At 39.6% G+C, this 25,535-nt stretch overlaps 1 protein-coding gene across 11 annotated transcripts in view; it reads left to right on the forward strand.

Moving 5' to 3' along the window:
• Positions 1-25,535, forward strand: part of AMPH (amphiphysin) — a 120,766-nt gene that overhangs the window by 44,227 nt on the left and 51,004 nt on the right. For all 11 annotated transcript variants that reach the window (XM_055707240.1, XM_055707242.1, XM_055707241.1 and 8 more), the window contains exons 2-3: positions 11,762-11,842; positions 23,651-23,705. In XM_055707240.1, coding sequence (XP_055563215.1) covers positions 11,762-11,842; positions 23,651-23,705 — 136 coding nt within the window. The remainder of the gene's footprint in view (positions 1-11,761; positions 11,843-23,650; positions 23,706-25,535) is intronic.

The following is a 25,535-nucleotide window of genomic DNA, read 5'->3' on the forward strand; positions in this document are numbered from 1 at the left end:
GAAGAAATGATGCACATAAACTCTTGAAAACAGGCAAACTTATCCTTAGCAGCAATTAATGAGAAAAGTAGGAATACACTATGGTACTGAACAGCTTAAGAATACTTCAGTGTTGTGAGGTACTGTTTGACCTTCAGTAATGCAAATATGCTGAGTAATTCTATGAAGTGATGAGGAGGAAAACTGCTAACCTTCTTCAAAAATATCTGACTAGCACATAATGCTAGCCATATTGTAATGGTTTAATTATTTCTTTATAGAGATGGTCTTGAGGAATTTGTGATTATAAGATCATGCCTTCACAAAATCTTCCAATAATTCTGAAATAAATCTCTTGTAGATCAGTAAATTTCTGAAAAAGCTATTTTTAAAAAAGACAGACCAACCTGTGTGGCTACAAAGATTTCCTGAGGTGTTGAATTAGTTGAACCAAATATATATTGTCTATCTAATTTTTTGCAATGTTGGGGGATAATTTTCTCAATTATTTGAATCAAATGTATTTATCATTCCATCTAAAGAGGAGTGAATTTACTTGGAAGTGTTACATCAGTGTCACTGTCTTCCTCTGGGTGAGGAGAGAGGTCTGGAGCATCCCAAAGGTGGAGTACCTCATCAGCAAGTGTTGCCATGTCAGACCCATCACTGATAAGTAGTGTGCAATACATACACGATTTATGAAGAACAATAAATTCCTTCACAGATGAATATCAATCTGGAAAATGTTTTGCAAAGAGCTAGACAAAGTTATCTTCATGTTCTGTGTTGCTATGTGTGGCATGACTTGAGACTCTCTTAACAGCTGGTGAAATATTCTGTTGGCAAGCCACCAAACCATGCTGGAGACTTTTGAGTTTTCCCCCAAGGCTCCACCATATCAGTCCTGTAACGAAGAGTGCCCCAAGTTTACAGAGAGAAATTCAGACCTTGCTGGATGTGAAGGAGCCTCAGGGTGGGCAGCATCCACATCTCAGTGCGTGCTGGACCAAATGTGGGCATCTCTTTCCAGCCTCAGCTTTCTCAAGGAGCAAGAGTATCTGTGGAAATGTCACAGCTCAGACTGGAGGAGGCAGTCAACATTAAGCATCTGTATTGCTACTCGGAGCATATGGATTAATTTAGAAGCCAAACTGATAAAACACAACCACTAGTTGCCTGTCTTCTAGATGTAATGGTGAAGTGGAAGGAAAGTTAATTCGCCTGTTAACTCTTTGAGGTTCTGCAATGAAAAATGTGTGAGCTCTGTTAATTACCCATGTAGGCATGGCTGAACTCTCATGTCTGTCATCATCTATGCATGGTTACTGACGTAATTGTAATTTTGGGTCTAAGGTTGTGGATTATAATCTCACAGGCAACCATTAGAAAAATCGTATTATATCAAATCCAAATGTCTCTGTTAAATCAGATTATCTTTTTTTCCTCCCCAGCAATTCTGATTGTTGTTTTTTTTTTTTTTTACAAAAAAGCTTTTATCTGGTCTTCCTCCACATTGAAGAAATGACTTTCATTTGTAAATTACCTTTTGTCTGCGTTTTGTGATGAGAAGTAACCTAGAGATACCTATAATGCTATCAGATGACATTTACCAACATCATATCATTCTATTGAGGGGACATTGCATTTTATTACTAACACTCGGTGCCAAAATCCATTTATTTTATTATAAATTGGTTCCATTTGAGTTTAGTCAAGACCAATAGGAAATACTGTCATTAGATATCGGAACTGAGTACAGAAAATCAGGTACTGCAATGTGACATAAGGGGAAATAGCCTGGAAAATATCACTAAAAGTGAAAGTCTGGTTTCCTTATTTCTTTGATCCACTGAAAGCATATAATCAGAGCTAAATAAAGTAAAAGTCATATATCTATCTACCTATCTTCTGTGGGACTGGACAGTGGGAGAATGCATGTGTACTTTTAAGTTCAAGGCCTGTTATATTGAATGTGATCTTGGCCTTGTGACTGAAAAGCTTTTTGCTTGATTATTTTTTATTTAACTCCCAGCAGAGAGGAAGAACATCACATACTTGCTGTGATAAATCCAGAGAGACAGTCTGTAAAGAACAAAGTTGTCTTTTTACAGGTATAATTTAAATGTTTAATTAATAAAGTGAAAACTGTGGTAGCCACAGGTAAATCACAATTTTATATTTGAAATCTCTTTTCTTGGCCCAGGAAATACTTGATTAATTTAGAGATAACAGATTGCCTGTCAGGTATCACTGCTGAGGATTTTGGTAGGCTAAATTATATTAGGCTTCTTGTGCAAGGATGAGCTTTAGTGGCCCTTCTGTACCGGAGACAGAATTGTTTGTTTTAGCACAAAGATTTTTGTACACAGATACGTGCACAAAGATACATGTCTTTGTAGTTGATTTTAGTCTTCTGTTGACAAGATCGCAGAAGTAAATTTTTAAAACGTTCTATATAGGCAATCTACTCCATCTTTTGATATTTGATCATTTGATCAAATTTGATGCTATGCTACTTTTTATGCTTTGAAAACATGACGAGAAACGTTTTTCTAGGGACTGCTCTAGCCTTTTTCCCTAGTTCTTAAAGATTAGGAGTATCAAGTAAATACACAGCAGAGCAGCTAGCTGGTCACCAGGTGAACGTAAACATCAGAAGAGAAATTATTAATCATGGCTTTTTGGTAGGATTGTCAAACAAATCCAGATGATAGTGCCCTTGTCTTTGATGCTATAAAAGGGCAAAGGATCAGATAGTCTACTGCTTTGAAAACCTTGAAGTCCAAATGGGACAAAAGTGCATAGAAGTTCAGTAAATGAAGTTGTCACATGAATAGAGTGAAATGTTATCAGGGGAGTAAATAACATTTCTTCTGTTGCTGTTATTTTTTGGAGGGAGCAGTATTAAGGAAAGTGTCTGATCAACAGTAAGTATAGAGGACACACCAAATGGGAGTAGGAAAGCGGAGGAGCTGGTAAGAGGGAGGAAAATAATGAGGAACATGTAAGTGAGCCTGGATGCACAGCTAGTTTCTACAAGGCAGAGACCCTCTGGTCGCTATTAGAAATCTATCCGGGTATTTTTCAGCTATATGAGTAAGTATAGGCAGAAACAACAGTGGCTGACAGGACTTTGTATTAATTCGGCAGAGTAGCACTTTGATTTATTTGGGATACAGTGAGGGACACAGAAATTCAGCCAAGGAAATCATTGGTGATTGTGCAGGCAGTTAAATTTAGCTCTTGTTCAGCCAAAAGAAGTTATCAGTCTTTTCAGGAAATGTGAGAACAGCAATAGCCAGAGAAGGGCAAACCGATTGTCTTTCCAGTTGTTTAAAATGCCTTTTTCTTTACTTTCCCTGTTTTGTTTAGCTCTAGTGCAGATAATCTGAATACAGCAAATTTCTGTACTACGAAACTCCTTTTCACAGAAGGATAGCCCGGAGATTAAGGTGCTAGCCTCAAACAGATTTAGTATACTGCTTGTGACTAATTTCCTCTGAACTTGGTGTAGATGTTACTTGCCTTTCCTGTATCTTGTTTCCCCAATGGTAAAGTGAGCAAAGAATGAACTATTATTGCATTAAGAAATTTTGTGAGGAAAAAGAATATTCAGAAGTTTGAGGCTTGTAGATGTTGCTATGATATTAATAGCTCAATTCATCTGCCCACACATAGGCTGCTTGAGTTGCATCCTGCCTTGCCTCAAGCTGCTTTTCCAGAAGACACTTCCATAGGTCCTGTGTCATATTTGCCACCTGCACAGAGATGTTTGAAACATCCTGTGCCATCTGAGATGCCTACGGGAAGGCAAATAAATCAAACCCACGGTTTCTCAAAGTTGATTCTTTGCTTTTAGATTGGTCCCTATTGTCTCAATGTTTTTTCTTCCATTTAATTATTTCTTTGATTTCTTTTTTTTTTTTTTTTCTTTCGCTACATCTTGGTCTATGTTGTTTCACATTTCTTTCCATTTTGTTTTTGTCTCCAAGCTATATCCCGTGAAAATCACCTGCTGTGCACCATTCCAGCATCTCTACCTGGATGCTGTCCTTTATTATACAGGACAGTCATGCAGAGCAGGCTGGGGAAAACTGTTCTAAGAGCTTGTTTACCTTTTGAAGTACATGGCAGTTCTTTGAAGCTGAACCAGGCTTTCACATCCACTGGGAATAAGCACCTTTCAGAATACATGCAAAGTGTCTGATGAGCCACCTTACTATGTGGGACAGGCTCATAGTGTTAAACCCTGTGAAGGTCTTAGCAAACAAGCAGAAGACGACCCTAGCAGTACATCTTCATAACTGTCTTCATAGTATCCCTTCCCTTCTCACCAGCATAATGAGACCTAATGGACTTCAAAGCTCGTCCTTCAGTTTCTTTAAATTCCTTCTGCCCAGCTAAGTTTTACGACTGGACTTCTTGGGATCACACACAGAACAACAGCCACCTACTAGTGTGTTAAATTTTACAAGGGTGTCTACTTCCAGTAGACCAAATTTGCTGGATGTTGCAAAGAAAAGGGTGAGCAAGGGTCTGTGCAGTTGTGGGGCACTGCAATGTGTGAGTCACTGCTCTCTGTGAAGTACTTTCTGGTTTTAACCAAATGACCAAGGACTAATGTAGAAGTCTGTGGCTTCATTCTGAGAGAAGTCATAATCTTGTTTATTTTGTGGATCTCTCTAGAGTATTTTTATATTATCTGGGCAACGTTGTACAATTAGATTCTGTAATTTGCAGAAAGTTTATTATAATCATCTTTCATAGCATAATGTTTGTATTTGTCATTTAGGCTGCATAGAAGGACCAGGTTTTCCTCTTTCAATTTTCATTAAGAGAGTATATCTTATCGTAGTGTTTTATCCTTGTCTGGATATTATTCAGTACTCTTCTCATTTGTTAGCAAATTGTTTCCATACATCATGGTATTTTACAATTCTCAAAGCACTAGCAAGCAAAAGCTGACAAAAAATTAACAAAAGAAAAGCAGCCATGAGAAAAGTGAACCCTTATGCTTCTTGAAACAGCAAATACCTTATCGGAGCTTTGCAAGCAGCAGGACTATCCATCGATAAGAAAAATTCATCAGGACTATAAAATGTAAAGAGCCCACATCAGGAATTCATTGAAATGCAGTTTGTTAGGGGTTGGGAGAGGGTTCTGGAGGAGTGTCACTGCACACTTGTCATGTATCTTCCTTAGGCATCTTCTTCTGAGGAAAGGTGGAGAGAGGTTGGTGTATTATATGGATGATTAGTCTGACCTGTAGAGTGGCTTTTATGCTTTTCCATACTGCAGAGTGCCTGGTACCTAGCAGCTGCCCTCTTCTGTTGCTTGGGCCACATTTCATGCATTAATGCATTTTAAGATTTTACTTCTCTTTTGCTTTGTGACACTGTGCAGCAGAAACTGCTTTTGTCATATATTAGGATAGCAATTGTGGAGTTGCAGTTCTCCACTAAAGGTAGATTCCCAAATTGCAGTTTACTGTGATGGCCTTTCTCCTAGTATACAATCCACTCTGTCAAATTTCAGCAATGAAATTCAACTGTAAATGGTGGGCAAATGAGGGTAATTGTGCCCAGTGTAAAAGATAACTTAAATGGGGAACAAATACTAGTACAGTAAAAGATATAGTAAGAGATTGTCTGGTTGATCTGGAAACCTGTGCTAAGTTTAGTCATTTCTGAAGATCAGTAATGGAAACAATGTGGACTGCTGAAGATGAGGAAGAAGAGAGAATGACCAGAGCAGAGTGAAAGCGTAGGTGTTTCTTGCAAGTCTTCTGCTTTCTTCTGTGTCTGACTGAGCTCTTGTAAATTTATTGGCCATCTCCATGGCAATTATTTCTTTTAAAAAGGTGTTGTGTGTTCTGGATTGGAATGTCATAGTTTGCTCCTTAATGATTTAAAGCGTGCTTTCTTAAATTATTATCTTTGTGTTTTATGCACCAGTGGATCTTCTTGAGACTGCAACAGACCAGAGCATCGCCCTTCTTGACTCACCTCCCATGTCTGCCTGGTTGCCAGCTGCAGTCCTCGGGATAGCTAGTGTGGTTCTGCTATGAACTAGCATGACACAAAACAATTGCTTATCATTGAAGAGCTTTATTGGAGTGTCTTTCTGCATTTTCTATAGCTGTCTTAAAACAGACCGTTGGGCATTTTACTAAACAGGTTTTCGGGCTTTTGAGAGTCTGTCAATGACAAAGAGATTTTTTTTTCCACAACCCTTCAACAGATATTAATGAGAACAGAGGCCTGGGCAAATATTTGTCACTGTCAGCTGTTGTTTCTGCAGGAACACAATGGTGGAATAGCAGCAGTACAAAGGCAAGTGGAAACTGTGTGGCTGGAGAGTGTGGAAAGCATGACATTCAGTCAACCTCTTGGAAAAGAGAAGTGGTTTAGCCTGTTGCATTGGAGCTGTGTTGGGATCAAAATATTCCCAGCAGAACTGAAACCAAGTAATATACTGCCTATTTCAGATGCGTATCTTAATTGTGTGATACAGTAATTTATACTTTTTGGGTATGTCTGGTTGCTGATCTACTTTACAAAATCCTAATAATATTAAATATGGTACAGTTTCTGGCTAGCGCAAAAAAACCGGAGCTTGTTTGGAAACCCAAGGTTTTAACTCTAAAAAGAAAGTGGTTTTTTTCTCCCTAAAGTGCTCAGCTGCCTAACTTATTAGCATGAAAGCCAAAGAATGTTAATCTTTTGCTCTGTTTAGCCAGAAACTTACTCCAGCACTCTCAAATGGAAATTCTTGGAGGGAAAACAATGGAAAAAAACCCAAACAAAACCCACTTTGTTTATCCTATCACTTCCCCACCTATGATAACAATTGCTTTGCACGTGTACCCTGAGATTTTAGGTCATATTCCGTGTAAATTAATTTCTGCAGGAATCAATACAATACCAAAAAGTTCTTGGAATCTATATTTTTTAAATGCCTATTGCTTATATACAATTATAACTTGCTCAGAGAAACCAAAGAGAAAATGAAGAACAGCACTAGTAAAAAGTCACGCATGAGTTTGCATCTGTGGAGATTCAGAGTACTTTGCTGTTCTCAGAAGATTTTTGGACAGTCCATGACAATGGTTTTGGACTCTCACAAGTGTGTGTCTTGCTTTTCATCCTGAGGTTATTCTGTAGTAGCCTTAAACAGTGCTACTTGTGAGTTAGATTAGCTTAGCTTTTTTAGTGTTTTAACAGTCCTGGGAATTTCTAATAAACTCTTGTCCTGGGTAGTCTTTTCTGAGCAGTCATGTCTTCCTGCCCTGAATGGTTTTGAACATGCTGGCGGCTGTTTAGAATACCGCTACATGACTGGGGATGATGCATGCTGGGATGTGTGATGAGATTACTGTCAACTCCTGTCCACCCTACTGCTGCTGCAGTGCAGGGAGCTGTGCTGCTCTTGAGGCAGCTCTGGGTGACCACAGTTTACATTAGACAATCAGAGTTGTTTTGGGTGGGTTTTTTTGTGTGTGGGTTGGTTTTTTTTTTTCCTCCTTTCCTTGAATTGCTAGTCTTGAAAATTTTTTAGAGGAGGATGGGTATACCTGTCCGGGTGGTATTCTCAGCAGCTACTGTAACACTGTCATCCTTGGCACAAGACAAAAGTTTTCAATATAATCAAGCTTACTCAAGCTCAACTGTAACTTTTTCTATTATATTAGTTCCCTTTCTTTGGTATGTTGCAGATACTAACAACATTGAGTCATTATAAAATTCATCATTTTACATCAAGATCAGCATATTACTGTTTCTTTGTAACACTTCAGACCTTCATAGAACTGAAATGTATTATTTGGTAGATGAAGGCACTTAAAAGACTAAAGAGGAAGTGTTCAGTCTTATGTCTTCCAAAGAGTTTATTAAAGATGCACCATCTCCAAATAGGAATATTCTTGTGTTTTGTACCTAGATGTGTACTCTTGATGACATTTCTGAATATTATCAGACATGTTTGATGTTCTTGCTCAAATTTTATGTATTTGTGTAGAATCTGTCACTTATCTATCTTGGTACCTCATTGCCAGACAATGCCTCTCTACATGTGTTCCTTCGGCATCATCTAGGTTTACCATCAGATCAAATTTGTCTTTTACTTCATTCTCAGTGCTAATTAAGTAATTCAGACTTAAGTATTTAGTTCATATATTCTTAGCAAGATGCTGGGTCAACACTGATATTCATTTTAGACCCTTAATGTAAATCAGTGCATTCATGAAATTGTACAATATCACATTTGGTGACCACAGTTAAGAAAAAAATAAAGCAGCTGTTTCAAATTTCAAAGTCTGTGTCTGTCTCTGTTCCCTCCCCACCCCCCAACCCCACCTCACATTATTTTTGTGTTTTTATATGTCACTTTAAAAGAAAACTTACTGGTGCATGATTTAGTCTAAATATATGAAATGGGGTATCTTTTCACCTACTACTTTTTTGGGTAGGGTTATTATGTTCACCACGTATTTTATATAGTCTTCAAAAGACTACAGAATACTTGACTGTAGAATGTTTATTGAGGTTCAGTTCATGTCTGTTTCTTTAATTGTTTTAATTTATTTTAAATGGTACAGACTGTTCATACACATTGACAGATGTTCTTAACTCTAACACCAAAAATTATTTCTCTGTACAGGCATGCTAAGAAAAAAAATAATTGCTAGCCACCTGCCTTCTCCAAGTCCAGGCCTCCTTGGAGCCCTATGGGCCATTGAATGTTCAGCAACAGCTTTGGTTCCTCTGCTTTTTCTTTTTCCAATGCCTGCATCCAAATCCACAATATTGGTTATCTACTACATGGGCCTACAAGAAAATATTATCCATTTATCTGTCCAGACCTCCTTTCTTTGGCATATTATAGAACACTCCAAGGCTTTTGCAAAACACTGTCCATCTACCCTTCTCCTGCCCTCAGGGACCACCAATAAACTGAGCTATTTCTGTTACTAAATCTAATCCTTATCTAGAAGGGTGGTTGAACTGAGACTGAAGGGGGAGGTTAGGCACTTGTTGCTCCTGGGTACAGCCTTCATTTTATCTTTATGGGCCATCAGATGCTTTCCAGTGACCTGGGTCTTTTAAGTCTATCTTCTCTTGATCAATATTTAAACCTAATGCTAGCAGGCTGTCTACTTGCCTTTTCCTAACCCTAGCCCTAAACCAGATCCTGACTCTAATCTTCACCAAGGTGCTCTATATAACAAGATGAACAATTTATTTCAGCCTTACCCGCAAGAGGCATTTGAGTTAGGGGAACCTGTGTGTAGTGTAGAAAATCTGGCCTTAAACCTACCCCAAAGACACCCTGTAGGTGGTTACCAAACTGTACGCTTCTGTTGACAAGAGACTTCTGCTTTGAGACAGAAGTGCACAAATAAGTGCTGAAAGGTAGATCAATTTTTAAGACTTGACTTCAGTTTGATCACCTCTCTGTTTAGACTACCAGTAGTAAAGTCATGGTTACGATTAGGTTGGTTATAAAAGGCTGAGCTATACATTCAGTGGTCCGTGGGACTGTATGGGTGGGATCTAAAGGGACCCGTGAGAAATAGTTTATTCTAGCTCTGGTCTGCTCTGCTGTTTCTGTATAGAATTGTGGGGTGGGATTAGGATTGCATGTAGGAAAAGAGTGAGTGAACCCCAGTTGTCTGTGTGTATGGCATGGGCTGCAGAGCTTCCATGAGGGCAAGTATCTTCAGCTGATGCCAAGCCTCTGGCTTGGAACTTCTAGTTCCAGTCATATGACATATCTGTAGTTCTGGTTTGGGTTAGGATTAGGAAAGTTGGGAATCTATGTAATTAATAGTTATTTAATGTAACCCTGGATTAAGATTAGGTCTTGGTTTTTGCAGAGGCCAAGTTTTAATGCTGTCTTAGTCTCAGTTCAGCTAAATATCTGTAGAGAAATTGAAAGTCGGAGATAGGATTGAAAAAAACCCAAAGCATAAGGGGTGGGTGCTGTGAGAGGTGGGTTGTTCCCTTTTGAGCCTTGTACTATTGTGCCTGAGTGCACATCTGGAGACATGGGTGTGTGCCATTGATATTTTGGGAAAGAGAAAGAAGTTTATCATCACAATCATTTTTGCCATGGTTTATTACCTATGTTATGAATCGCTCAGCCTACAGTGAACATGCCTGCTACTTGTTCCTGTGAACATGTTTTGAATATATTGCTGTGGTCAGGAGGCTTACCTGGCAGGTGCCTCTTTGAAAAGATGTTAGATTTTTGTACAGCTGCCTGGTGTGGATCAAAGTCGTGCCACAGTCGGGGTCAGGCTGTTAGGCTTATTGGTGACAAGGAGCCATGTGAAGGCCTGTGATGATTTGGAATGTTGAATTAAATGATTCCTCTGTAAAACCATCTGTGATACTTTTTAATATTTTATGAAGACGTTGGTGATGAGAGTGTATGAGGACTTTGGGACTAGTCAACAGGCTTAAAAGCAACCCAAAATGCCCAGATGAGGCAGGGAAATGAAAAGCTAAAATGCAGCTGTCTGCCACAAAAGGCTGCTTTTTGTCTTTTTTTTTTTTCCTTTCTGATGTCATTCTTTCTGGTGTAAATACATCAAAACTTCCCTGAAATTCCATAGGCCAGGTCCACAGGTAGCATTGCATCACCTTCGTGAGCACCTTGACCCCCGCTTTCCACTATGGCAGTGCTGGCTGCCCCTTTTTGCAGCTGGTTTTGTGGTATGAGGCTGGCTGGGCTTAGGAGAGGCAGGTGGTCGGAGAGACAATATGGCAGGACTGAAGCTGTTCAGGGTTTTTTTTTAGAAGAATAAGTGGTGATGCTTATATGTTTATTCTACTGTTTCTGTTTTGTAGGGTTTTTCATTTGTTTGGTTTGGGGTTTTCCTGTGAAAATGGAAAGTTTGGTCAATTTGTCATGGGAGAATGATCTCAACACCACTGTATGAGACGGTTCATCCCACATAGAAGTAGTTCATACAAATTTATGGGTTGCTTGACAAGAAGAGTGAAGCCTCTTTGCAGCTACCTAGAAGTTTTCAATATTAAAATGAATGGGTAGTGTCAGGATTTAATAACTGAATGCATTTATTGTAGTTAAATGCAGTGTAAAGTGTAGCTGTGTCAAATTACTTTTGAGATTGTTATCACATGAATAGCCCTTACTGCTGATATATTGCAGTATATTAATTATCTAGTAGATGACAATCCACTTCTGAATTAAGGAGGGGAGCAAATATGAACACCAATAGAAGTTTTAAATAAGCATCAGTGGTAAAAACTTCTCACACAGCCTTACGGTTCTTTATTCTCTATGAATTCACGTTGAAAATCATGCAGATAAGGATAATGTTAATACCACTTGATACAATGAACCATAAACAGAAGAAAAAAACTAATGAAACTTGATTATTTTTTTTTCTTTCTCTGTTTGAATGTTTGAATTGGCTTGTAGTGCCAGCCAATTTCTCTCATTCTTCTTGCTTTGAAACCCTGGGATTCTTTGCTAAAAAAAAAGTTGCTTCATTAAAAAAACACATATGCCTAAGGACTCCGTACTTTGAAATATGCTTACACACTTACATGCACATGCCATACTCCTGCTTTTAACCTTTTTTATTTTAACAAAATGATTTCCCGTGTGAACTTCAGAAACGGTAGTATATACAAACACCCCCAAAAATAAAATGCTATTTAGAGCCTAACTGCAAGAACAGAAGTGTTGAACGTAGCAGTGTTTTTGTTTTGTGACATAAATATTAAATTATTCCTTTTCGTTTTCAATATAGGTGCTTCAAAAACTGGGAAAAGCAGATGAAACAAAAGATGAACAGTTTGAAGAATATGTTCAAAATTTCAAACGTCAAGAGGTCAGTCACTTTTTCAGTTTCTTTAATTGTGTCTTAAGAAGAATGCAGTATATTTGAACTTGCTGATTTTAAAGAAGTTGTTACAGCGTACAACTGTTCTTTTTACAGGGCTATAAGGTTTTGTTCTGCTGTTTCCAAAAATAAAGAACAATTGGTTTGTGCAAGCAGAGGTCTAAGAAATGTGCTCATAATAAAAGGACATATTGTAATTGAATATAACACCATCATGCTCAAACCACTTGAGATCAGCAGTGACAGCACATTTTCAACACCGTAACTGAGAACAGAACCCAGCCCCAATTAAATGCAGTTTTGTAGTTGCCTTCTTGCAAAGAGATATATTTCCTTGGTTTCGTTTTGCGTATTATTTTCATCAGTGGTATATAATAATATCAGTTTTAGAAAAAGTGAATAAGTTAATAGTTTCAGACTGCTGTGTGTTTTTATGCTCCCCGTTGGTGTAGGGGGCTGTGGTGGCAGTGCTGGTGAAGCACTACTGTGGAGCAGTGCTCAATTACTCTTATTGTAAATACAACACACGAAAATGAAGGTGCCCCAAAGAGTTAGTGATCTACTCCCAATGCAATCTTAATTCTAGCCTCAATTACTCCTTGCTTTGTTGGACAGACTTTTGGGCTCCAAGGTGGTTAATTGTGACCATTTATATAGTAGCTTTCTCATATAAATTAATACCATGAGTTGCATTAATGCTACCAAGAAAACTGTCTTTTTATGTAAGTATCAGCTGAGGTATCTGTCATCTGTGAGCTATCATTTAGAGCACATATACAAAGACACTGGAGGGTGAAGTGAACAACTCCCACGCATTTTACACAATGTAAAAATTGCCTCGTGTCAGTGCTTGCAATTCCTGCCCTGAATCAGTCCTATCTAGCACATGCACTTCTGTCAGTTCCATGTAAACACAAACCTTGCATCCTGACTGCAGGGACACTTATCAACTCTTTTGCATCTTAGAGTCACTTAGCCTTTATTTTACTCTCTCAGTGTAGAAGGGAAGGAGGTTTTAGGAGCTACTTGGTTGTTGTGTAGATCTTTGTTCTTTCCCAAAGATGAAAATGATAGGAAGTAAATGAATCTATTTCTCTGAGAAGGGTGGTTCCTCCCTTAGATTTCTTGAGATCAGGAAGGCAGTGGGATTTAATAGGCCTGAAGAAGCACTCAGAATCTTTGAAACCCTGCAAAGACATTATATTTTCCCTTTTCTTCCCCTTCCTCTTTTCCAAGTGCGCTAGGGTATCAATGGAGCATTTCTTTCTTCTTGATTGTCCTTACGTTGCTGCTTATCCTTGCTGTCAGTCCCAGCTGTTTGCACAGCTAGTGACTGTTATTAGAAATAAGGCGCATCTGTATAGTTCTTACTGGGTGCAGACGGAGAAGCTAGAGCATCCCCATGAAGAAACAGTTTTGTGGGATTTTTTTTTTAGCTAAAAATTCTGAGTGAAATTTAAAAGAGAGAGATGAAGGAGTAAAAAAAAATCTTTTTAAGCAAAATTATGTCTCAAGTGTTTGCTTTTTCTGTCCTTCACCAAGAATTTTCCTTTCAGCTGGAATTCTTGCTAATGGCTAAGGAGGATCTTAGCATTGCTTACTTCTTATTTTCTCCTCTTTTGATGTAGTAACAAACAGTCAAGGACTCTGCAGGAACTGTATGATGCTAAATCTGGATGAGAATGTGATTTAGGGCCAGGGGAGGAGTTGGGTGGGGAGGAGTAAGTGCAGAGGGACCTACGATTCCCTTGAAGGGCACATTCAGATTAGGCTAAGCCCACTGGCTCACCAAGTGAGAGAGACTGTACGTTTATTAAACTAAACACATGTGCTTGCTGAGCTTGCTCTGAAAGAGTTCTGTTGTGCTCAATTCTTCAAATAAAAAAAAATAAAAAAAGGAAAAAATGCTGCAAAAGCACTTTCTGCCATGTTCACCAATGAGAAGCATATAAGTTGCTTAAATTGTCTTAGTTTTGTCCATGCTTTGATCTACAACTTACTAGCAACGCAAAGATACAAAGCATTACAATGTACATCTGAATTATCTCTCTTACTGATTAATACCTTGTAGAATTGCTGTCTTCTGTGAACTCAGGCAGCCATCCCTTCTTGGTTTACATTCAGTCCTGCTTTCAAGATTTTCTCTGCAACTCTAGACCTTTTAGAAAAAGAAAAACCTGAATTTTAGGTATTAAAAAATAAGAAGTCAGTCTGGGTGATTGATCCTTGTGCTGAGGTCCACCCCAGACTGTCAATGTGGGTCATTGCAAACAGAATCGCCCCAGTTAAAGGCTGTCCCATCTTTTGCAGTACGCTCCAGGGTTATTTGTGGTGGTTGCTGACCTAACAAGGCGTTTCTATGGCAGAGGCAGTTTGATAGAAGGTCCAAACTTTACTTTGATTCTTGCAGTCTCACTTAACAGTGCTCTGGCTGTTCCCTGGCCATCTCACCTACCTAGATTTGCTTCTGAGTACTGTCCCTTCAGTTCTGTCTCTTTGTAAGTTGTTTGTAGCTGCTGGTGCCATGCAGGCTCTGGCGATCCTGGTAAGCTGAAAGCTGTGAAAATAGTCTGTTTCTCTTGTTTCTCTACATTATTGAGCCTGCAACATTTGGGAGGTCAACTGGTCTGAAGTATAGAATGATCTTTTTATTAACACTCTCCAAAGATAATAACTGAGGACTCCCAGTTGAGCTCAGGGCAAGGGTAGAGAAAGGAAAGAGAAAGAGTGTAGCGCTCATCACCCAGGACACAGATAACTGAAAAACTGAAATCTTAACATGCTGTTCCTTGCCTGAATAATAGAATGGGTAGCAGGTATGTACCAAACTCAGCAGAAGGCTATGTATAAGGATACATGCAGCAGATCTATCCATAGGAAAAGCTCATTTAGGGTCCCCAGTGATGCGTTCCCATCTCTTTCTAAATACAGCTGGGTAAGGGCCCCTTCTGGACTTGAATTATCCACAGATGAATTACCCAGATGAATCACCATGGAGAAACTGAGTCATTCCATGCTGGAGAGAACAGAGCACAGTGGCTTTGCAGAGCCTCAGGGCTTTCCCTATCAGAAGTAGTAAGCTGCTGCAGCTGAAACCAACAGTAAAAACACTTAGATTTTAAACAGTGAATACAGCTGTTTTCACCTTCCACTTTAAGTTGTAAAATGAAAATTGCCACTCTAAATCAAAACTTGTTGGACAAACAAAATCTATATAAACTCATATATGACATAGTATGACACAGATTTTCAGTGTATTGCAAGAAATTTCTTGAGGCTTAAACATTTCTCTCTGCACAGCTAATTGGGGATGTGCTCAGCCTCTTAATTGACCCTGAAGTTCAGAGAGGGTATAAAAAAGACACATCTTGCATATTTCTGTTGACTGTGAAAATATCATCTAGTCCATCGGGGATTTACCTGAAATTTCTTCTCTATTCTGTTATTCAGTCAACTGCATCTTACACTTTTTTTGACAGGAAGTAACAATTGCCTTATCCCCAAGTATATTTTGATGACTCACAGTGCTTGCTTCATTTCTGTAAGAGACCAATATTCTATTTTATGTCTATGCATATCTATGTCTCGTTATTTTTCCATGTGTAGTTATGGGACTTCTTTTATTTTACGGGCTACAGTTAAAATACATTTTTAGTGTTTAAAACCATTAACATTATGTATTGTATATGTACACACAGAGATATAGCAATTGCTACTACAAAAGCAGCTGCCATGATATTGTCAGAATAAGGCAAAATGTCGAGCACTGTTGTTGCTAGTTTATAGAATTAGGTAAAAATGAAGAGCCTTTTTTTTGCTCTTATTAAGTGGGCAGAACCTGCCCCTGTAGACTGCTTTACTCGGTGTGCCTTGCAGTAAAAGCTGCTCCTTGGGTGTAATTGTTAGGGGTCCTGAACAGGTTTATCTTAGCCAGACCTCCATTTCACACAAGCATGCTTAGCTACCTTACAGCTGTGGCATGGCATTGTCTTAAAGTTGCTCTGTGAGACAATGTTTATTGAAGTGCTCTTTTTGTATCAGATGTGCCACTGATTCCTTAAAATCTATTAATGAATTAAGATACGCAAGGTGAGATTCACCACCTACACGCAGGTACTTCATGTGCTTCATGGTGTCCCACCTGTCCTGCTGCTGTGGCTCCGTACAGAAGCATATGGCTTTGGCCACAGTCCTGTATTGTACCCACTGGATCTGTGGCCCTCTCGAGCACCCCATGGCCTCTTCAGCCACAACAGGTGCAGGTGTTTTGGCGGCTGAACCCTACCCCTGGAGAGCGATACAGTTCCAGATTGCGAAGCCTGAATGTGGGTATCTTTGAGTTTGGTCTTCCCAGACACTTGTGCAGAACTGGGCAGTGTCATCTGGATGGCCAAGATAGAAACCCATCAGTTCCCTGGGGGCATCTGTGGGCCTTAATGGCTCTGATTGGCCCCGCTTGGACCCCTAACCCTGCACATGGACCTAGGAGTCCCATTTTAGCTCAGCTCTGGGCACACAGTCCCTCCCTAATCCATGTCATAGGCTGGTCCCCATGCCTCTGGGACTTGTGCTTCAGCTGCATCTCCTGCTGCTCCCATCTGGATCTCCCAGACAGACCCTTGACCTGGTTCAAACCCTTGCTAAGTTGAGGGGTATTAGTGAAGCCTTTTTTACTAGCCCCTGGCTCTGCCTGCTTGGCTCAGACCCTGCAGGACAGCAGCCACCAGCGAGGGCATGGCCTGCATTGGGGTCTCTCGTGGTTCCTGGAACAGCCCCATGGAGCTGAGTAGCTGCTTGTGAGGGTTGTGAGTCAGTTGTCTAAATGTTGGCATCTGTTGCCACTTGCAAGGTCCTAGTGTGTTCTCCTTGGCTTCCAACAAAGCTGACAAGTCCCTTAAGAGCAGTTGTTTGCCATTTGTGGATGTATCACAAATGGCACGAAACAGCTATGCTGAGTGAATGGTTTTGACTATAGGATTTTCTTAATCACCCTCATGATTCCATAGGTTGCATTGAAGAAACATCCATTGGCCCTAAGATGAGGAGAGGCACCCAACTCATGTAGACAGTGATAGGTGTCTTAATTTGGAGTTGAACAAAGGACACGATGAAGAAGGGGAGCTTCAATATGTATTATAATCATGCAAAATTCAATCTGTGCTCTGCAACATCTTCTTTTCTCTGGAAATTATTAGGTATCACATGTATCTATTTCACCATCTTTAAACCTACCATGTGTCCTCCACTTAGATGCCCTTATTTTACTGTCTTGTGCATGAACTTGAGATGGAGAAAAGAATCCAAGCAATAAACAAAAAGTGCAAGCTTTAAAATTACTGTGAATGCGAGACACTATTTCTCCTTAGCTGATATTCAGAATTCCTTGGTTGTCTGTGGACACTTCTACTAAACTGCAGGGGATTCTTGATACTTGTTAAGCTGCAACATATTGTTGGTTCGATACACTCCTTTGTTAAACAAAGGTAATGCCAAATGCTATCTCCCTGATAGTGACTCTGAAGTGAACTGGATGCAGGAAAACACAATCTAGACTAGTGGGAGGGAGCTTTTGTTCTGCAAGCCAATAAAGGTTTGCATTCAGGGGGACTGCATCTGCATCTTTTCAGGAGTAGTCCCAAAGTGTACTTCAGACACTGGATGACCACTAGGCTAGATACAAGCAATACAATGCGAAAAGTATTTGGGGAGCTATAGGAGGGGTTTCTCTGCTTATTACCATTTCATCCTGAAACTTAGGTTTAAGAATTATCTTATGTCTGAGGGACCGTTTTTCCTAAGACAAGAAGAAATGTAGTGTACCATTAAATCTCATCTCACCCTCATTAATTTCCAGTTAGGCAGGAGGCCCAGGAAGGTGAGGCCCTCTGTTTTATGCCACAAAACTATCTCTGCAGGAACAGCCCAGATCCATCCTAGCTAATTCTTCATTTCAAACGAGAGAGCAGCTGATCTGATGTTTTGCTTTTTTGATTCTGCCTATTGATTGCTCCAAATCTAAAAGTCTAAACTGTTGTCACACTGGGCTGGTTTTCATTGCCCCTTGGATATAAACTGTTATGCCTCTGCAGCTTTAGTAACTGTGCTAATCGTTTTTTCCCAGGCAGTGCAGTTGAATGATCAAGTTGTTTCCAATTGGTTTTAAAGCAGACTGGCACATGTTTCTTCAGGAGCCCTTTGGGATAATTGACCCTGGGGATAGGTGACATAGCCCAGCTCTGGGTTTTAACACGTGGATTGAATGTCATGCAGTTCACAACAAACAGTTCTGGACGGTTTTCTACCAGACCTGTTAGTATATAGCTTATATATGTTATTTTAGAATATAGCTATGGATATGCAGCTATTGGCATAAACAAAGGCCAACTACATGTTCAGAAAGCCTAGCTCACCGTTTAGGATGTATAGATTACTTTTAGTCATAGACATGTATATTCTGCACCTGCTGGCTTTGCACACCCCAAATTTTCGTTAGAACTATTAGTCTGGGCCCTACTATGAGGACGTGAGTATGCTCGTAGGAACACGTAATAGATATCAAGGTGGGATACTAGCTTGGGGAGAGAGAGGTTTAGCTGTCAGGCAAGAAGGTTGGAATTTCGTTTAAGGAGGGTACCAAGTATTTTCTGTTCAGTCCTCATCTGAAAGAGAGACCATTGGTTCAGTAAAAGGGTTAGTTAAGCATCACTGCAGGCACAGGGCTTTCTCACCTGGCTACTAGGAGTCACTACTAACCTAAGGCAGAGCTTTCTGGTTCTTACCTTCAGAGTTTCATGCTTTTGGATTAGTTCAAATTGTCTGAGGAGCCTGTTTGATTTGATGCATTCAACTCATCATGTTACTTAATAATTAGAATGATCAAATTCTTACTCTTGAGCCTTACTAGTGGCTGGGCCACAGATTTGGTGCTGTCCTGGTAGGTACCGGGGTGCTAAAAACCTGTATGTTTCCAGAGAAGGTGGCAAAGCCAACTTTTTTCAAGTGATGCACCAGACAAATAATTCAAAACCCAGGTATCTTACAGCTTGTAGAAAGAGGAAAGAAGAAATGTATTTCTTTAAGGAAAAGATTCTAAAATTTGGGAGACAGTTCTAGGAACTATAAGGAGACTGAGAAATGGTAAAATAGGGTACACTGGTATGCAGATATATTTCATATTGAATTATGGATTTGTCCCAATAGCCACTTACGTTGTTAAGCTTCCCTTAATGCAAAAGTCCTTCGCATTCATACTTCTGAGTTGTCCTAAACAACCTACCAGTAAATACTACCTAAAGTATTTGCAAACAGAGAGATGGTGCTGCTTTACATTGTGGCTAATTGCACATTACAATAAAGAATGTCTTCCAGGTGATACAGAAGATGCTTTCTTTTGAGCTATTTCCCTGATGTCTTAGCAATGGAATGACAAAATTCCAGTATCAGTATTAATAATTATCTGGTTTGCATTTCTATGGGGCAGGTTATTAATTAACCTATGCTCCAGGTTCAGCATTGACAGTGTTCTTGACTCTCACTAGAGCAGAATTATTTATGTGTTTTTAGTATCAAGCACATGCTGTTCTGACCTTTCCTGTAAAGATGTATTGTGTTTACATCCTGTGTGTGACATGATAGAAAAATCAAACTCTTCTGTTCTGCCTGGAAAGCTGCGAATAAATGATGCCTTGCAAATAGGTCATCCAATTCCAGCTTTCGGGGAGGCAAGATAGCCTTTAATTTCTGAGTGGAAGCAACGATTTTTCTAAGGCATCAGGAAGCAAAAGCTGGTACGACACAAACCATGCTTTCTATGGTTTTAATCATCAAGTTTTTGTGGGTTCTTCGTCTTAATTCCAGTGCTAAGATATGCTTAAATACTGTTCTTTGAAAAGAAAGCCAAAACTAAACATATTGAAGAATCAGTAGTACTGAAAAGGCTTAATGCTGCTGTAGAGGTGTGTAAGAGCTGTGGCTGTAGATGACAAGATCCTGAAACACTGAGCCTCCTTATCTCACTGGGTGCACGTGCCTGTACTGGCTACATAATACTGTAATAAGACCAGAGAGTAGAAAAGAGGATCTGACAGCGACACTGTGTGCTACAGAGTTCAGAATAACATGTTGTTTGGGACATCTCTGTGAAGAGCTGGGTCAGTTTTCCTAATAACAGATGATGGTTTGGGTTGTTAGCATGCCTCCCTTGCTCTCATGTGCAGTTTAACAGGATTGTCTGAGAGATTTTTGGTGATTTGTATGTTGGGTTCGACCAGGTGAGCTGAAAGCACTAGTTTCTGGTGCTGGAGTCCAGTGAGAGCATGCCTGCTGTTAAACAACCCGATTGTGCAAAGCTTGCTATTAAATATGCTACTGAGATTTCTTTCTGGAGTTTTCTTGAGTTTTATGAAACTCTTACTCACTTTGTTGCCTCCTGTAGAACAAATAAAAGAAATTTTGAAATGACAAAGGAAGCATCAGTGCTCTCTTGGGAAATCTTATTTCAGAGGAGTGCAACATCTGCAAAATGACACCTACTTTTCATTCTCCTTCAAGAAGCTGCACCTCAATTAACGAAATTGATGGCTTTAATGAAGATACTTGGAGCAGTGGTTTCAGAGCCACCAGATGCTTTGATAGACCAGAAAGGAGAAAGAATGTATTAATAAACATCAAGAAGGAACAATATTAAAAGATGTGGCAATGTTTACAACAGTGCTTTTAAAAACCTGTATGTCACAGTTTGCAAGATGTGAAGAGCCAGCTGTGCAGTATTTTCATCCTGTGAATATTAATTAGCCTGTTAGATAGTTAAAGTGCATCCTTCTTCACTAACAGTGAGTTTACTGTAGCAAATTGTGTAGACCAGAGTTATGTTTTGCAGAATTTACAGTGCTGAGGACTTTTGAAGGCAAATTTTTATTTCTGGTATTTTATAGAAAGGTCTAATTCTGTTGCCGTTGAAACTGAGATATTATCTCTCAAACTCAGTGGGAGCTGGCCCTTGCCCACATATGCTTTAATGTCATGTGACATACATTTGCTGATGAGGGAAAATTCGTATACCTCTATGCTGCTTAGATATTTCAGTGGTTTGTGACCTGTTAATAACGTAGACTGAGGGAGATGCATGTTACTATTTTTCTTTTGAATGAATTGTCAGAATTTGTAACAGCATATATCACAAAATATTTGCATCCTGTTTTATTACTTTGAATTTTTCTTATACGTTTTCCTGAGCAGCAGTTGCTGATGATGCAGGATGCTAACCAGCCACAATAGCTCTCATAGTAGTTTAGGGTACCAGTCGTAAAACTACACAGCAGTACAGGTATAAACATAGTGTTTGGGCAACGTTTGTCCTTGACACACCATTTAGTCCTAGTGACAGAACAGCACGTGTATGAGTAAATACAGACCTTTTCCTGGTCATAAGGACAGCTAACAGGGCCTTCCAGCTCTGGTTTGCTGCTCATCAAACATCAGAAATTCTTTAATAACTAAAAACTGTTATTGTATGGGTATGTGTTCAGCTGGACTGTGATGAAGAATCAAGTTGCTGTATCTGCTGCTACTCTTCACCGCAAGTGCTCAGGCCAAAGAAGATATGAATTGGAAAGACAATTTCTGTACCTTCCTGTGACTTCTCAGAGTACCAGGGATCCTCCCAGGATGAGCCTAGCCTGCATATAACAGGAACTTCTTTTTTCTTCTGCATGTTTACAGATACTCTTCTTCAGATCTGAGAGTGAGACATCCTGCCCCCAGGTTCAATCTCCTTTCCTCTCTGGTGGTGTTGTTCACTTTATGCCTTGCTCTGCATAAAGCAGGCAACTTCTGTCATCTCGCTGCCTCCCATTCCAGCACAGAAAGCAGCAGACAAAAAGTCAGCTTCTGAAGTGTGTTAGGATGCCTCCATGTTATGTAAGAAGATAAAATGTGTTGTTATGAGGCATTAGGGTAGTACTTTTTACTAAACAGTGTGAAGATGTACATGTATGTGATTTCTTCAGGGACACAACATCAAGCTGCCACTACTTTCAGATCTTTCTGTTGTGTTCTAAGTAAATAATATTAATGTCTGAGGTTTAATCCACTGATTACTCAGCCTGTGCCTGTCTGACCCCTGCTTTGACATGCAACTTTGATCCCGAAGCAAGGGAAGAGTTTGCCTTTCCTTGGAGTGTTGAATATGGTCCCAAACCATTGGTGGGCTGTGTGCTCTTGCTGTCACTCAGCATCTTCTCAGATATCACCCTTGTGGTCAGAAATCAGTTCCTGTGCTCAGAATTATTTAGGTTCAGAAAGGAGTTTCACTTCAGATCAAATCAGTATAAAAGCAACCTTCTGTTTGTTGACTCTGTAAAGTGAATTCTGTCTGCTCTCAAAGCCCACTCAGGCATTTTTACTGTTTGTGAGACTTTAAAACAGTTCCTCTCTTCTTACAGTGCATTGCAGTTTGGGGGTTTCTGATGCAGTTCTAAAGGCCTTCAGTTCCCTGCAGGGAGCTGGGAGAGGCAAGGGAGTTTGGTGGATATAATCTTCGTTGCAATGTGTATACTGGTGAGGCAAGTGAGTATTTTTTAAGAACTACCATTTGGATTTAAAATGGCTGCAGGTAGATGGATTCTAAGCCCCACAGGTCCCTTTCAAGCTGAATTTCTTAGGATCCTCTGCGTCTGAATGCTATGAGCATCACTGTCACTGATCGCAAATCCTTTACTGACATCAGAAGTCCTTTGACTTAAGTGGTGTTATAACAGCTTATACCGGTTGAGACTCTGCCTTCTAAAGTATTTACACATGCATCCTTTCAGGTTCTGACTTTCACATAAAAAATATGAGAGAAACTCCAAAACAGCTGATTTTTTCCATATGGCGTAGCTGTATGTGAGAAAATGTGACTGCAAGCTGATATTCCTGTAGTTTCCAGCTGCTTAAATAAATAATTTGAAGGCTATGGGAACTGATAAATAGGGAGCATTTCCAAAATCTTCAGGCTATTAAAGGTGTCCTGGACAGCAGCTTTTTAGCAATAAAGTATGTGCTATAGTGTAGCATGGATTTTATTGCAAATCATAGGAAGGATGTGAAGTCCAACTTGTGATACAATCAGAGATAAAGCAATCCTTTTTGGTTTATCTAGTCTGCATTTTTCAAAGACTGTTGTATAAGATAAAGAAAGATCATTTTGATGTATTTGCCAAAGAAATATTGAGATTTCACAGCAGACTGCAAGGTGCACTGCCAGGCTAAACAAAATAACTAATGCTATTGGTTTTAGTAGTTATTTGCTTGCATAATATTAAAATGTTAAAATACTTGGAAATCTACAAAAGTAGTAAGCCTCTTACATAAGATCATGAATTTTCTGCAAGTCTAGAGTGGCCCTCTTTGAGTGGTTTCCAGTGGAGGTGCACTGTTCTTGGTTATACTTCCTTGTGTTTGAGGTTAGGACATTGGCCAGGCTGACTTGAACTGGACCTGGGCTGTAAAATATACCTCTCTGTTTTTGGCTGGATTTCTTCCCTGTGCAGATGACTGATAAAATAAACACAGACATTTTAGCCTAGAGAGGACACTATGCATAGCATCTTGGCCAGGCCACCTTTTCTGTATAAACCTCTGCATGCTTGCAACATGTGGCACAATTCATCAGATAGCTCCTGAAATTGCTTTTTGCTCTTAAGTTTGACATACTGTATGCATGTTTTAAGGCATAAAATATAACTGAAATGTGTTTTTAATAACATAACTGAAATGTATTTTCACTTTTTTTTTTGCTTTTTTTTTCTTTTCCAGGCAGAGGGTTCCAGGCTCCAGAGAGAGCTCAGAGGATATTTAGCAGCCATCAAAGGTGCCTTTTAAATTTTACATCACATTTTATAAAGCAAATTTATTTTTAAATTGAGACAAGTAGGCTTGTTTAAGGTATACAAAGACAAATACACGTAATACTGCTTTTGTCATTAGTAGTCCACACTTCTGCTTTGGATCCAGCACAGGCTCTGTAGCCTGTTCCTAGGGATTCTGCACCTTCAGTGTCAACTTGTGTGTACGGTCTTGCATGCATGGCTCATCGCTGACTGTCTTCCATGTGCAGGACCTCTGTGTAGATTCTCATGTTGCATGCATTTTGAGCACCCACAAAATCTACACATCTTGTTACTTACCTTTGCAAATGCTAGAATATGAAATACCCCATACAACGCAAGGAATTGCTTAATCTGCAACATTTCCAAATATTACTGGTTGGATGATGATCTCCTTCCAAAACCAAAGTCTCTGTGATTATGTGATTTCTCATGTATTTCTGACTGCTCAATCCATTTTTTGAAAAGTTTAAAAATCAAATGTGATCTCTTTCGAGACTACATTGAAAATCCAAGTAGCAAAAGCTCACTGGCCAGCACTTAAATATCAGAGAGTAAGTAAACAGCTATTGAAATCCTGCTGGACATTTGTAAATCCAGCACACTCAACTTAGCATCATATGCAGAGCATTCTCTTTCTCATGCTGCTTCTCTTTGGAGGAGTTGGAGGCCAGGTGCTAAAGGGAAGGGAATTAGAGTTGGTGACTGACAGAGGGACACTAATGGGGGGGTGGGGGGGTGGGTGGTGATAAATGTATAAATACATATATGTATGTGTATATATTTTTAACCTGGCTCAGGTCCAGTAGGAAAAATGTTAAAAATGAATATGAACATCCCTGGAAATCAGTGTCATAATAAAGCTTCAGCAGCTGTTGACAGGCAGGCAAGAAAGATGGTTTTGATGGGAATTGTAAAACGGGGAGCAAAGCAGTAGCTTAATGTCTTTGACCATCTATTCTTTACTGGTGGGTTTGGCAAGGAGAATCCAGTATGAGACAAAAGATATTTTGCCTTATAGGGATTTGCACAATGTCTTTTGTTCTTAGAGGAAATTTCAGCATCAGTCATTTTTGGGAACCCATTGGATGCTGATTTTACTTCCTTATTTTTCAGTCATCACTTCCCCACACACATTATCAGATGGATACTCAGAAGCAGCGTGATGAGGCTGTTTGTTGGCCAGATGGTTTTTCTGTCATGTAGGCTGACTGTTTACATGATGCTTTGATTTCCGTGTTGGTGACAACAGTCCTCCTCTCCATCTTTAATTTTCTTTCTCTCTCTTTTTCTCTTCTTTTCTTAACACTGTGCATTTGAGGTCCTTTTGCAGGTTTACTGTCTAGTGGGCTACTCTTTGCATCATTTTGTTTTTAACCTGGTGTGAAATTTGTCACTGTGCAAGTTTTGCCTTTTTAGTTATGCTTTTCTGTACAGCATCTTTCTCTTGTTGCAGCCTCTAAGTCCGTATCTGAAAATAATTTGGACTTTCTTACTGAGAATGAAAAGTGTTTGCTAACACCTTGCTATCTTCACATCTTAAAAAAGACCCAGTGATAAGCAGCTTGCAAAAGCCTTAAAAATGTTGTTCTCCAAAGCCAACAAGACACCAGTGGGCATCCTTGGTACACATTTTGGCATACCTTCGTGCTGTGGAGTGAGAGGACACCCCGAGACAGTAGTCTACAATACACAGCTCTCTGGGGCTTTCCTAAAGCTGACTAGCTCAGCAGTGGCAAAGACCTTTCCAGATTTTGAATGGCAAAAGCAGATCCAGCAACAGGTACAGTCTCTTTGTTGCTACTCTTCAAAGG

Source organism: Falco cherrug, chromosome 4 (genome assembly GCF_023634085.1).
Source record: "Falco cherrug isolate bFalChe1 chromosome 4, bFalChe1.pri, whole genome shotgun sequence".
In the NCBI taxonomy this organism is placed as follows: Eukaryota; Metazoa; Chordata; class Aves; order Falconiformes; family Falconidae; genus Falco; species Falco cherrug.